This window comes from Leucopleurus acutus (assembly GCF_964270905.1).
Source record: "Leucopleurus acutus genome assembly, chromosome: 10".
Lineage (NCBI taxonomy): Eukaryota > Metazoa > Chordata > Mammalia > Artiodactyla > Delphinidae > Leucopleurus > Leucopleurus acutus.
The window spans coordinates 67,310,782-67,325,414 of NC_139153.1; the positions used below are offsets into that span (position 1 = coordinate 67,310,782).

General features: G+C 49.7%; 1 protein-coding gene across 1 annotated transcript; it reads right to left on the reverse strand.

The window, feature by feature from the left end:
• Positions 1-1,105: 1,105 nt before the first annotated feature.
• On the reverse strand, positions 1,106-14,329 carry BNIP5 (BCL2 interacting protein 5; the record flags this gene model as incomplete). Its single annotated transcript, XM_082847428.1, has 10 exons — positions 13,676-14,329; positions 12,227-12,304; positions 9,775-10,015; positions 8,624-8,755; positions 7,381-7,439; positions 6,815-7,055; positions 5,816-5,947; positions 4,860-4,924; positions 3,216-3,458; positions 1,106-1,141 (listed from the first exon to the last, which is right to left on the reverse strand). The coding sequence occupies exons 1-10, from the start codon at positions 14,324-14,326 to the stop codon at positions 1,106-1,108; spliced, it is 1,878 nt and encodes a 625-aa protein (XP_082703554.1). The 5' UTR covers positions 14,327-14,329.
• Between the last annotated feature and the right edge of the window lie 304 nt (positions 14,330-14,633).

Sequence of the window (14,633 nt, forward strand, 5' to 3'; positions counted from 1 at the left end):
TGGTTTTCTCAGGGTATATGCCCAGTAGTGGGATTGCTGGGTCATATGGTAGTTCTATTTGTAGTTTTTTAAGGAACCTCCATACTGTTCTCCATAGTGGCTGTACCAATTCACATTCCCACCAACAGTGCAAGAGTGTTCCCTTTTCTCCACACCCTCTCCAGCATTTATTGTTGCTAGATTTTTTGATGATGGCCATTCTGACGGGTGTGAGATGATATCTCATTGTAGTTTTGATTTGCATTTCTCTAATGATTAGTGATGTTGAGCATTCTTTCATGTGTTTGTTGGCCATCTGTATATCTTCTTTGGAGAAATGTCTATTTAGGTCTTCTGCCCATTTTTGGATTGGGTTGTTTGTTTTTTTGTTATTGAGCTGCATGAGCTGCTTGTAAATTTTGGAGATTAATCCTTTGCCAGTTGCTTCATTTGCAAATATTTTCTCCCATTCTGAGGGCTGTCTTTTGGTCTTGTTTATGGTTTCCTTTGCTGTGCAAAAGCTTTGAAGTTTCATTAGGTCCCATTTGTTTATTTTTGTTTTTATTTCCATTTCTCTAGGAGGTGGGTCAGAGAGGATCTTGCTGTGATTTATGTCATAGAGTGTTCTGCCTATGTTTTCCTCTACGAGTTTGATAGTTTCTGGCCTTACATTTAGGTCTTTAATCCATTTTGAGCTTATTTTTGTGTATGGTGTTAGGGAGTGATCTAATCTCATACTTTTACATGTACCTGTCCAGTTTTCCCAGCACCACTTATTGAAGAGGCTGTCCTTTCTCCACTGTACATTCCTGCCACCTTTATCAAAGATAAGGTGGTGGACAGGGTCTTGCAGCAAGTTTGGGGCAGGTGAGCAGGGGGAGTCCTGGTCTCCTAACTCCCAGTCCAGTGCTATTGCCCCCCATGGCCTCTGCCTCCAGCTTTGTGGAGGAACATTTCTGCATTCTCCACTGAGATAAGCTCACAACGGTGCAAGGATGCAGAATGGCTGCCCACTCTTGTCTTCAGTCATGCCTGTGAAGCACTGGATTGGGACATCTTCAGGGTCTTCTGGCTAAAGCCGTCGATGTTTGGATAATTCAGGGAACTTGAGTGCAAAGCATAGCTTTCAATCTGGACTCTGGCTCTGAGGATTTGTGTCATTCTGGGAGGAGAAAAAGAACACAGGTCTTAGCCATAGCCCAATTATGTATGGGTCCCACGCTGATAACAACAGACTTCTCATTAACCCACTAGCTCCCACCTCTGGGTCTTTGCTCACACAGTATCTCCTGCCTGCAGTGTCCTACTGGTCCTTTCTCCCCATCTATAGCTTCTCCATCCTCAAAGGTCAAAATCAATGCCTGCTACTTCCTGGAAGGCTCCTGGAACCAACTTGCTTTATTGACCTCAGTTAGTGCTAATTTGGCATTTAATTGATATTTAATTTTGTCATCAGTAAACATTCTATCCTTTTCCACTAGCAGAACCTTCCACAGGCTCTCATAGCATCTTGCACAGTTAGGCTCATAGGAAGCTCTGAATGTCTACTGGTTGAATAAATAAATGAATGAATGGCTAGTAAAACCACAAGATGGAGTTAGGGCTACTGAGGATGTCAGAATTGATGTTTCTATAATATCTTTCACAAAGAACTCAGATCACTCCATCAGTTATTACCTAACCCAGTTTAGAGGGCAAATGATCCCTATTCTCCAGGAGAAGACAGTGAGTCTGAGAAAAGAGAGGTCTAAGGTCACGAGGAGTTTCCACTAGGAAAACCATTCGAATGATGAGGTACAAGTATCATGAAATAAGACCAGCTTTCTTGAGAGTCTTATCACATGGCTTCTAAAGGTAATTCCAGGAGGAGAAGACAAAGGGTTCGAATGATGGTGACATCATTGCAATAAAGGTCTGGTTTCCCAGGGGACAATTTGGATACAGAAGTTCTGGTCCTATGTGTCCAACACCAATAGGACATTTCATTCCTTTAAAATCACAACTTCATTCAGTGGTTTCTGCACTATAGATCTGGTCAAATGTTTGTAAGCAGGTCATCTTAAGAGAATTTGAAAAGAGTGGGGAGATCTCTATTAGAGTCCAACAGAAAATTCAGATTAAAAAAATGCGTTAAGTATTACCTCTACAGGAACCATCCTACAGCCTCAGGGAAGGGGGGATTATTAGGAAAAGCATGAAACCAGTCAAAAGAGTGAGTGATGGGGAATCCCCTGGCGGTCCAGTGGTTAGGACTCCAAGCTTCCACTGCAGGGGGCATAGGTTCGATCCCTGGTCGGGGAGCTAAGATCCCCCTATGCCAAAAAAAAAAGGCTGAGTGATGGCAGTGGAGAGGCTATTCTTTTTTTTTTTTTAAACATCTTTATTGGAGTATAATTGCTTTGCAATGTTGTGTTAGTTTCTGCTGTATCACAAAGTGAATCAGTTATATGTATACATATATCCTCATATCCCCTCCCTCTTGTGCCTCCCTCCCACTCTCCCTATCCCACCCCTCTAGGTGGTCACAAAGCACCGAGCTCATCTCCCTGTGCTATGCGGCTGCTTCCCACTAGCTATCTATTTTACGTTTGGTAGTGTATATATGTCCATGCCACTCTCTCACTTGTCCCAGCTTACCCTCCCCCCTCCCCATGTCCTCAAGTCCATTCTCTACATCTGCGTCTTTACACCTGTCCTGCACTACTGGGCGTATACCCTGAGAAAACCATAATTCAAAAAAGAGGCTATTCTTAATTAATCAATCAAGGCAAGGTCAGTGAAGAATGGCCTCCAGGAAGCCTTCCAGAACCAAACAGCCCCAGGGATCCTTCTCACCTACCTTATTTGATACGTAATCTTACTTTACATCGTTCTCTAAATTTTACGACAGTCTCAACTGGAAAGCCAAGCAGCACAACCCATGGAATCATAACAGGGCAGCTAAGATAGTAGCTGGTCCAACATCCCATACTGATGTCAAGAAGTGTGAAAATGCACATCCAGTGGGAGACCAAATAAAGAAGATGCTGATTAGCTAATGAGCAGGCAAAGAGGGCGGGGTTTGGAAAAGAAAGAGGCTGCTGTGGCGTAGAATTGTCTCAGAAGGCCTTGACAAGGTGGTGGCATTTGAGCTGGGTCCCAGAAGTCCTGAAGTAAGCAGGGGCGGGGAGAAGGCTGTAGGCAGATCCTTGTGATTGTGAGTCTGTGGCCCCTCATGCCATATTGCCCTTTCTCACCTGCTGGTCCTCCCTGTATGGGAACTGGCTAAAACTCGGTCGCCTGTAGTGTAGGCCCGTGAGGCTGAGGACGGCTTGGTGATTGCTGCCAGCACGTTTGTTAGCCAAGCCAAAGACAAACGGGTAGGGTCTCTTGGGCTCCGTGGAGTGGGCCTCCTGGGGGCGCAGGGTGGCTACGAGCTTTCTGAGGGAAGAGTCTGGGAGCTTGTAGAAAAACTTCTCAAAGCTGGGGTGTTGCCTAAACTGGAAGCAGAAATGAAGGCAGGTCGTCAGTGTTGCCAGCAGGGAGCCCCCTCCCCACAGCATCTCCCTCCCCCAACTGGATGCAGCCAAGCTGGGTGCCTCATTGTCCCTGGGACAAGCACCCCTTGTTAAATTCATCTACCATCCCCAGCCTCTCAGAATCCGTTCTGCAAGGTACAACTGTACCAGCAGAACAAAGTGGGGGAAAAAAAAAATGTAGGTCTTTAGATTCAGATAACAGATGCTTAAATAGCCTTTACTAGCTGTGTGACCGCTCATGTGTAAAATGGGGGTAATAATATGTGCCTCCCCAACACTGTCGTTGGGGGGAGGAGATGAAGTGAGATAGTTTAATGTTTTATGCAAAGTGGATGTTGGATGAATTTTAGTTCCCACCCTAAGCCTCCTCCTCTTAATACCTAAATGTCTTAAGTTGAGTTCCCCCCAGAGGCAGATCCTGAGACCAGGACTCGGATGCGGCTCACTTATGTGGTAAGTGATCCTGGCAAACGCAGATGGGAGAATGGAGACCTGGGGCAAGAATGGGAAGGCATCCCACTCAGGCTGGCAGCTGAGCCTGAGCCCCTCGGGGCACTCTGGGAACCCTCGAAGAACACACACCACAGAGTTATCCCTCCAAAGGATAAGGGAGCTGGGGTATGTGTACACCAGCTCGCATCAGCCAGTGGTTGAGGGCTGCTCCTAGGGAGGTGGAGAGTGCTCATTCTGGCCTAACCTGTGGGTGGTAAATGGCTCTGGGGGCCAGTCCTCAGGCAAAGGGATGCAGGTACTGGCAGTTGGGAGCTGGGCCAGGTGCTCTGTGGTGGTAAGGAGAGGCTCTAACAAGGTCAGCTACACTGATGACTCATCTCTGACTTGTGCTCACACGTAACTCCTCTTCATATGCGATCTGCGTTTGTCTCTCCAAGTAGTCTGTGAGGTTTTCAAAGGCAGGGAACCTTATGTTACACTCTACCTAGCAAGGGAAGAAACTCTAATAAAAGTTTGAAAGAATTGGAGACCTTATAATTACTGAAGTGCGTGCCAAAACAGAGTGAACGGCAGATAGCAGAGGACAAGGTCAGCGGGACTCAGGGAAGGAGGGTTCCCGGGAGGTGGCTCATGAACTGAACTTCAAGGAGGATTTGGACTGGGGGAGGTCCCGGCTGGCAGGGGGAGCCACATAGGTTTATATTATTTTTAAGTTAACATTGATCTCATCTGCTATGTGTCTGGCATTTTCTATAGATGCACTAACCTTGGCAAGTAGGTATTTATCCCCCATTTTGCAAAAGAGAAAACAGAGGCTCATAGAGGTTAAGGGGCCTACCACGGTCACCCAGATGCAAAGATTGGGACTGAACTTGGGTCCAGTCCTTGTGGAGACTGAGCAATCCTCACCTGCTCCCCCAACTGGCTATCCACTTCTTGGAGAAGGGCAACCAGCTTCTGGATGATCAGCTCCTCTAAGGAAAATAAAGAAGGATTGAGGGATTATTGACATGTTGTTGTGTAATAACCCATCCATCGATTGCAGAAGTATTTTGTCTCTAAAACACAGTACACAGATTAGATATGAAGGGCAAAGAAAAATCTTCCCCTAAACTAGGGCTGGAGCATGTGAGCTTTGTTTTGGTTAGCTGTATAGAAATAGAAGGCAATTCGGCCTGCTGAGCCTCACCTGTCACCACATTCAGCTCCATTCTGACAGATGGGGAAACTGAGACCTTATCCAGGCTACAGAGTAGTCAGGAATGGGAGCTGGGGCCAGGAACAACTCCTCAGAATGTAGGGAGGGCAAATGCCATGGCTACTGATGCAACGGGAATGTACCATCAGCCTGGGCTATAAAAAGCAAGCAAACTCCTGCTTGCACCGAGAGTTAATTGTAAATAGGACATTTGTGGACCTGTTGTTATAAACGGTCAGCAGCTTGAAATTGGCCGTGGTGGGAATTTTATACCACAGAAATCTGCAAATGCTACAAATCAGGGCTTCCCCCAATCCCCCTGCCCTTACCCAGAGTTCGTTTGCCAGTGCGCCACTGGTTATGAGACCCAGAGCAAGACAGGAATTTTATATGAAACATTCAGGCAAAGCAGTGGCATGTGGTGGGGGTGAAATTACATCCCACAGAATGGACAGGTATTCTCTACCTGAAGAAGGTTGTCCACCTGCAACTCTGCCCCACCAGCGCCTGTTCAAAGGTCAACCCTGTCTCCTCTCTGCCCTTCTAGAGCCTCCTGGGGTACTTGTCAGCTGTCTTCCCAGTTCGCTACTAAGATTCAGGCTGTGAAATCCATGCAAAAGGGAAGCCCCGGGGAAGCTGTCCCAGGAGAGAGCAGGGTGGCACGAACTAGATTCATTTGCTCCATGTGGCTGAGGTCCTGCTTCTGGCTTGTGGCTTCTGGCCTGGGAGGGTGCTTCTGAGGATCCAACTGGCCCCCCTTCTGCAGGCGAGGACTCCTGGAACTCCACATCCTCCGGATCTGAGGGCAAAGAGGAGTTGGTGTGAGTGTGTTTGCACCTGTCTCAAATCCACCAGCACATTGCTGAACCCAGGTTCTGACAAGAAGCTGTCCAAAGGCTCTGGCTCGAGAAGGGTCCTGGTTTCCCAGCCTCCTTGGGAACCCCCAGCCCCACTGGACCTGCCTCAGAGGAGTTCATAGTGCTTTTTGTGCCTCCAGAAATCTCATTCTTTCTTCCAACCACCCCCTTTGCCTCCTCATGGTCTGGGAGGAAAACAAGCAGGCCTACCAACAGGTCCCACCCAGTGAGCCCACTTCCCCTTTAACTCTGCGAGGCTTTGCCAAGTCACTTAGCCTGTCTGAACCTCACTTTCTCCATCTGTCAAATGGGAGTAACAGGACTGACCTCACAGGGTTGTGAGTGGGGGTGTTAAATGAGATAATATGTGTGAACGTGGCAGGCAGCAGGCACTCCGTAAATGTCAGGAGAATTTGTTGTACACCAGTGGTCCTCATAGTTCGGTGTAGTGAAAAAACAGAGGCCCAGGCCATATCCTACTTCATCTAACCTGGGTTTCTGTTTTTCTATGAGATTTCCAGGTGATTCTGACGCATGTATCTGAGGAACAGATGCACTGCTCTCATAACACATTTGTTTTTAGGTGTTTATGGTCGGGGGGAGGGAAGGTGTGTGTCATAGGGGTGGGTGCTGGCAGCAACCGACCCCTTTCTCCTCTCCACAGCCCTCCCACACCTCCCCACTCAGCTCAGAGCAGAGAGTGAAAGTCAAGACTGTACAGGACACCAAGCAGCTGGCCAACCCTACCCTGGAGAAGCCTAGGGGCCAGAGGCAGCCTCTGTTACCATGGCAACCCCAGGCCCGCTCACCAGGGTTGCTGGAGATAGAGTGTCGATGGCCACCAACACACAGGGGCAGAAAGCTGGGCCTCTTTGACGGCCGGGACTCTGGACTGGCAGCACCTGCAGCAGCCCCTCTCTTGGGCTCCTTCAAGCCATGTTTCTTATGAGAAAAGGCTTTTCTGAAACTGGACTTTTTCTCTTGTGATTTCTTCCTGGAGGTTGGGGCCAGGTTTCCTACAGCCACTTGTGCCTCCTGGACTTGAAGTTGCTGTGGGGGAGATAAGAGAAACTGAGTCAGGGTCCCTTACTTTGAGGAGGTTACAAGTGAGTGGAGGAAAGAGACCATCGCCTGAAACAAACAGAGACCCACTATGGACCAGAGGGTGTGGCCGGGGGAGAAGGGTGATGGGTACTCAGAGCTGGGGAAACAAGTACAGCCTGCAGCGGTCAGAGGAGGCTCTGGGAAGGAGAGACTGGAGCCAGGCTCTGGCAAGATGTAGAATTGGGGGAGGGGCAGGGAAGTTATTGTGCCAGGTAGGGGTAGGGGTGTCCATAGTGAGGGTCAGTGTCTACATGGGGAATGTCTTCCTCACCTTGTCTCCCCCCTGCTCCTCTGCATCTTGGAGTAGGTCCATGATCTTCTGGATAAATTCTAAAAAACAACAAAGCGGTTGCTCACCCTTGAGTGTTGAGAAAAGCCTTTCTATGGTCAGTCTTCATTTCCTAAGGCCCAATGGCTCCCTGGAGGATTCTCACAGGTCTCCAGGGTGGGGTGCTAATGAGCTTGCCTTTAAGGTTGTCTCAGGCCCAACCCATGGGGACCACAGATTCCTCAGAGGTAACCTGCGGGCAGAGCTGGCTTCACGGGAACACATTCACTTATTCATTTACCACTGAGGAAGGGCCTAGATGTGCCTTGTTAGGTGCAGGAAACAGCCGAGGCCCCTGCCTCCAGGAGAAGGTGTCTCAAGACCATAAGGAAAGGCCTGGCCCCCACAAGTCCCCTCACCCCGCTCTTTCCTCCTCTTCTAGGTAGAACAAGGGCCCTTCTCAATTCTCCTTCAAGGCACATTTTCTGTGAAAAGCAAACAAGGCAGAATGGGGGAGGTAGGGGAAGCAGATCTCCAGACACACAGAACTGACAGTGATTATATGATCTTAGGCTCGGCTCTGCCAATGATAAAATAATAATAATAGTTATGGCAGCTACCGCTGGTTCAGCTTCTCTCCTAAGGCCCCTACCCCCTTTCCTACACTCTTCACTTCTCCTGAGGCTATGCTCTCAAGCTGGGCTACATGACAACACCACTAATAGTCACAGCAAATGGCAGCTGACAATTTATTAGCTGCTCATGGGCACTGCTCTAAATGCATTATCATCATTAGTTCATATAGAGCCTCCAACAACTCTAGAGAGTAGGCACTATTATTATCCCCATTTTACAGATGAGGAAACTGAGACCAGAGATGAAGTAGCTTGTCCAAGATCACAAAGCTGGAGAGGTCAGAGCCCAAATTTGAATCCAGGCCCAAAGATCGTACCATCTATCGAGCCCTTGCCATGGACTGATGCTTTCCTTGTATCGCCTTATGTTGGCCTCACCAAGGAGGATGTTATCACTGTTGTGGTTTTATAGCTGAGACTCAGACAGAGTAACAGCAGCCTGGCTTGGGGCCTGTGCTCTGGACCCTGAGCTGCCTCCCCAGCCTGCTTCACTCAGAGGCAGGTAAGGACAGGTCACTGCCTCTCTCTGGTTCAGTTTCTCTTCTGCAAGTAGAGGGGTCAGACCAGACATCTTCCAAGGGGCCTCTGAGAAAAGGAGAGGGGGTACTGACTGAATTCCGAGGCTCTGTCCAGCTGCAGGTCCTCTTCGGGTCCCTGGCTTCCTGCTGGGTTGGAAAGCTCGAAGGGACTTGGATCCCCACCATCTGTAGACAGAGTCTCTTGGACTTCAGGTTTTTCCACACCTGAGAAGAGGAAATGGTGAGTGAGCTTCATCAGTCTGAGGGTGTTAACTAATGCACAGAAGTCAGCAGAGACTCCAAAGTGCACCCTGTGGCTAGTGTGTGCAAAGGCCTTGCTGGGGTGGCGGGGAGCTGCTGGGCAGGGCCGTGGCTCTGATGTACTGAAGACCAAGCTCCCTCATCCCTTTGCACTTCCATACAGCTGCCTTTCCTGGGCTTTGCTCCCCTCTCCTCCCTCCCCTGGAGACCTCATCCCTCCACCATCTTGACTTGATCCATGAATTGGAGAGTAAATGCCTGATGCCCTGGCGCGAATTAAACTCATCACAGCCAGGATCCCCCTACATGAAAATATCTCCCCTTGCGGCCTGAAATCCCACCACTGGGGATCCACTCTTTGGTGTTAAACATTGCCTTCTCCTTTTTAAAGTATACATTCTTCTGGCCAAGATGACCTGCTGGGCTGTTCCTCCCTGACACCCAGGCTGACCCTTTCTCCCTGTAGCTCTGGCTCCATCACTGATGGGCCATGTGACCACAAACACATTCTTTTACCTCCCTAAGCCTCAGTTCCCTCGTCTGTGAAATGAGGATAATAAGATGTAATTCATAAAATGAGGACTGATTGCATATAGATACACAGCAGGGAAGTGTCTCATTTTACAGGCAAGGAGATTGAGGCACAGAGATGGAGCCCAGAACCCAGGTCTCCTGCCTCCCAGGCTCCAGTTCCTTCCTGCACATGCTACCCCCTGCCAAGGTGCGGAAGCTGAGGCTACGGAGAGAAGAGGATAGTTGGGGGAAATCTCTGAACACAATTTCCACCAGGGGCTTAGCTGGGTTGCCTAGACAGTGAGGCTTCGTGCGTGGAGGTATCCCTTTTGCCCTCCCCACACTGCTTAGGGCAGAGCAAAAGTCAGAACTGGGATGGCAGCTCTGAAAATGGCCAATGCAAGCCTTGGGGAAGGTTCCAGCGCAGTAGGCAGCTGCAGTGTTGCCGTGGTAACTGTGAGCCTGCTCACCTGGGCTGCTGGAGCTGGAGGGTCGATGGCCACCAACACACAGGGGCAGAAAGCTGGGCCTCTTGGGCGGCCGGGACTCTGGGCTGGAAACATCTGCAGCCTGTGCTCTCTTGGGCTCCTCAAAACCATGTTTCTTATGAGAAAAGGCTTTCTTGAGGCTAGACTTTCTCTCTTGGGGTTTCTTCCTGAAGCCTGGTGCTGCGTTTTGAGGAGCCACCTCTGGCTGAGAGGCTTGATGCTGCTGTGGGGGAGATGAGAGAAGCTGGGTCAAGCCCCTGACCTTGAGGAGAGGGGAAAGCTCCCCAAGAAGCAACTGAGGGGCAACCAAGGGCTTCAGGGCGGCCCCAGGCAAGGGAGGTGACAGAGCCTGGAGCAGGGGAGCGCTGAGGCCCAGAAGGACAGGTGGGGCTCGAGCAAGGAGGAGGAGGGGAAGGCAGCAGGCCCCTGGGCATCTGTGCAGACAGTTTGCCCCTCACCTCTTCTTCCCACTGGTCTCCCACTTTTTTGAGAAATCCCGCTATCTTCTGGATGATGGTATCCTCTGGAAGAAAACAAATGCACCCAGTTAATCTTTCTAGATGCACAGAGAATCCTTTCTAATGACTGTCTTGGAGTTCTGAGACCAACTTGGGCCTTCAGGGTCCTCTTAAAACAACTCCTTTAGCACGGAAGGTGGGGTGTGGGAGAAGCACCACAATCCAGGGGCTGGTCCTTCTGAGAGAGGCTTGGAAGATACACAGGCGAAGGGTACTAGACCAAAGCATGAAATTTTATGCAGGAAGTTTCAAGTCAGTCCTTCAAGCATTCAACTTGTGCCCCATGATTTCCTTTGAACATTGCAGATCTGTGCGTATCTACTTGGGGTTTGACAAGCTGTGTGACCTTGGGTAAGTCTCTTAATCTCTCTGGGCCTTCATCTCTTCCTCTGTGAAGTGTGGATCATAATCCCCGTCCTGGTTCCCTCAGAAGGCTGTCAGGCCATCAAATGAGAGACTGTGCTTGGAAATACTTTGCAAGGCTAATGTTGATCCAACCTACAAAATTCCAGCAGGGGAAATGATGGAGACCAGGCCTAACTAAGCCGGACAGAGGCACTCCAGCAGGCATGACACAGGTAGCCTGCCCCGTTGGTGCCCCAACTACACTGCCAAGGGTTTACAGAGAAGCCCAAACAACATAAATGGTTTTCTTTGATATTCCAGTCGACCTACCCAAAGACAATGTGCCCAAAGGAGCCTCTGCTTAGTTGCCAGCTGATCAGATGACACAAAAGAAGGTGCAAACAAGATTCCCTCCTCCCAGGCTATCTGCAGGTTTTTTCACCCCTCTCTTCTCTCTCATTTCTAAATCCGGTTAGGCTTTTGTACTTTGACTCAGTCTACCTGACAACTCCCTCTCATGTGAGAAAACAATTATCCTGCAAAATAACCAATTAAATGCCTTTTCGCTATTCTTTGACAGATGCATAGCTTCTCCATTTCATATCGTTTAAAATATGCCCATTCTTGGGACTTCGCTGGTGGTGCAGTGGTTAAGAATCCGCCTGCCAATGCAGGGGACAGAGGTTTGAGCCCTGGTCCGGGAAGATCCCACATGCTGCGAAGCAACTAAGCCCGTGAGCCACAACTACTGAGTCTGTGTTCTAGAACCTGTGAGCCACAAGTACTGAGCCTGCGTGCCGCAACTACTGAAGCCCGTGCACCTAGAGCCCGTGCTCTGCAACAAGAGAAGCCATCGCAATGAGAAGCCGGCAAACCTCAACAAAGAGTAGCCCCCGCTCGCCGCAACTAGAGGAAGCTCACGCACAGCAACGAAGACCCAACACAGCCAAAAATAAGTAAATAACTTAATTCATTAAAAAAATAAATAAATAAAATATAAAATAAAATATGCCCATTCTTTGTAGGGAATTAGATTAATACAGCATTATTTCTTTTATTAGGGGCAATAACAAGACGATGGTTGTGTATGAGACTGTTCTTATTTCTTGCAGATATGTGCTTAAGATTTAAGGTTGAAGGATCATTTTACTTAAAATGGTTCAGCAACAAAATTATACACACACGAAGCAAATATGGCCAACTGTTAACAATTGTGAGTATATGAGTGTGCATAGAACTACTCTTTCCACTCTTCTCTATATTTAAATATATATGTGTATATATGTGTATGTATATATATGTATATATTCCTTCTATGAGTTTAAAATGACTAAAAAAAAAAAAAGTCCCATGCTCAACACACAAGGCAGGAGTATTTGCCAGCAGCCAGTCTAATTCCTGAGACGCCCTTCTGTGAAACTCTAATGTAAATGTGACCAGAAGCACCAGAACCGGTGAGATCAGCACACACATTTTGAGAGGTCTAAGCAGGCATCGGGAGCACTTCACCTCGTTTGCCAACAGCTGCCCCAGCTGCAGGCAAAGAGGTCACTAAGAAGATTCTGACTCACTGTCAGGCTTTCCGAGCTCCTCTTCTCCCTGGCGACCTGTGGCTTGGGAAGAAACCTTCCGGACTCCAGCACCTCCACCTTCAAGGAGGGAGAACTGGGGGAGGTCAGAAACTTCCCCTCCTGTAATAAAGATGAAACCAAGTGAGTGGGGCAGTGTGTGGGTGTCAGTGACATTCTTCCAACTTTGTTAATCAACACAATAAAACAGCATAGAATTCACAGCAGAACAGGGACTGCTGGAGCAGCTCTAGACTTAACCAAAAGAAATCAGAAACCCACCGAGATTTCCATTTGAAAAGAGGCTGCCTCTACCCAGACATCCTTCCCCCCACCCCCAAAATATCTTGGATCTTCCTTGTGTCCCTTCTCCCCCATTAAAAACATGGTGAGTTTTGAGTCCTATAGGGCAAAGCTTCATCTTCCTCCAGCAGCCTGTGGAACATTCAACTCCAGGACGCTAAGCGTCCGAAAAGGAAGGCACCTTGGGGAACAGCTCCTTCATTTTACAAACGAGAATCAAAGGTTCCAGAGAGGGACAGCAACTTGCTCAAGGTCACACAGCAAGTTTATTCCTGATGGAGCCAAGTCTAGAACCTGCACCCCAGAAGCAAGCTGTTTCTATTTCCCTGTCACCCACCCCCAGTCCTCACATGTAGACTAGTGTTGGTGGGTAGGGCTTCCCTCCTTGATTCCCCTCTGTCTTCCTATTTCTCCCTGGTCCGTGCTCCTCAAACCAGAGTACTTAACAATAACATTTGCCACTTATGAAGCACTTCCCATGTGTCAGCTCTGGGCCATGGCCACCCCCCGAGATAGCAACTGTTATAATCTCCATTGTATCAAGGGGGAAAAAAAATGGAGGCTCAGAGAGGAAAGTCGCCAGCCTCAGGTCACACAGCCAGCGAGTGGTGGAACTGGGGTTTGACCTCAAGTTCTCAGCCACGGTGCTGCTCTGCCTCAGAGAAGTGGTGCTGGACTTCCCTGGTGGCGTGGTGATTAAGAATCCGCCTGCCAATGCAGGGGGACACAGATTCGTGCCCTGGTCCAGGAAGATACACATGCCGCGGAGCAACTAAGCCCGTGCGCCACAACTACTGAGCCTGCGCTCTAGAGCCCACGTGCCACAACCACTGAAGCCCATGCGCCTAGAGCCCGTGCTCCACAACAAGAGAAGCCACCACAATGAGAAGCCCTCGCACCTCAATGAAGAGTAGCCCCCGCTCGCCGCAACTAGAGAAAGCTCTTGCGCAGCAATGAAGATCCAATGCAGCCAAAAATAAATGATAATAAATAAAATACATATTTTTTAAATCTTATAAAAAAAAAAAAAGAAGTGGTGTCGTTCCTGATAGTGGCCCTACCTTCCAAGTCCCCATCTGTTAAGAGGTTTGAGCAGCCAGCTCAGAGCACCCTAGCCCTTGGGGTGGGGGATGGTGGCTGTGGGGTTACCATAGAAACGGGCATGGTCTGCTCACCCCCAGCTGCTGGGCCCAGATCAGCCTCCTCGCAGCATGAGGCACCAGCCATCTTGGCCTCCTGCCCTTTGGCCTCCTGATCTCGGATGCCCTTGGTTTCCTCAGCACCATGTTTCTTGTGACCGTGTTTCTTGCGGCTGGCCTTCTTGCTGTGGGCTTTCTTCCTGGGGGCTGGCTCGCCCGGTGTCTCGGGGGTTTCTGCAGGCTCGGGGAAGCCCTCCTTCCCCTTGGCCCTCTTGTTGGTCTTTTCCTTGGGCTCCTCAGGGCTCGTCCCAAATACGAAGTTCATCATGGTCTTCAGCCACCCCTGCTGGGCCCGACCCTGGGCCTTGTCCTTCTTGGTGTCCTGCGGAGGCCTCTGCTCACTGGGGAGAAACTTCCTGGTCTCCTCTGGGCTGAGGGCTGCAGCCGTGGTGCGCTGAGCCTCCGCAGACTGAGCTGGGCACTTGGGACATTTGGCCCCATCGCTGGCCGTCCGGCGCAGCAGCCTTCTGGAGGGGCTGGTGGGCCGGGAAATGCACCAGCAGTCCCGCGACTCTGAATCCTTCTGGGGGTTCTGCAGCCTGTCCAGAGACCTGGCTCTCCTCCCTGACAGAGGCTTCCTTGGGCCCCGCGGCGGCTCCATTGCACTGCAACCAAAACAGACAACTCCCTTAGAAGAGGCCTCGGAGTCTGCCGGGTGGGCTAGCAGCGCTGACCCATGTGCCCAACCAACCTACCCTTAATGTGAGTACTATCAGCTCTCGAAGCTGTTGTCTCATTTAAACGACTCAGCATCCCTGGGAGGAAGGGCTACCCTTGTCCCATTTCCCAGAGGAGGAAGCTGATCCGCAGGGGGTCATGCCCCAGGTCTCACGGCTAGTCCCCCAGAGCCTCCAGGAGGAACACAGCCCTGCCAACACCTTGATTCTAGTCCACTGAGACTGATTTTG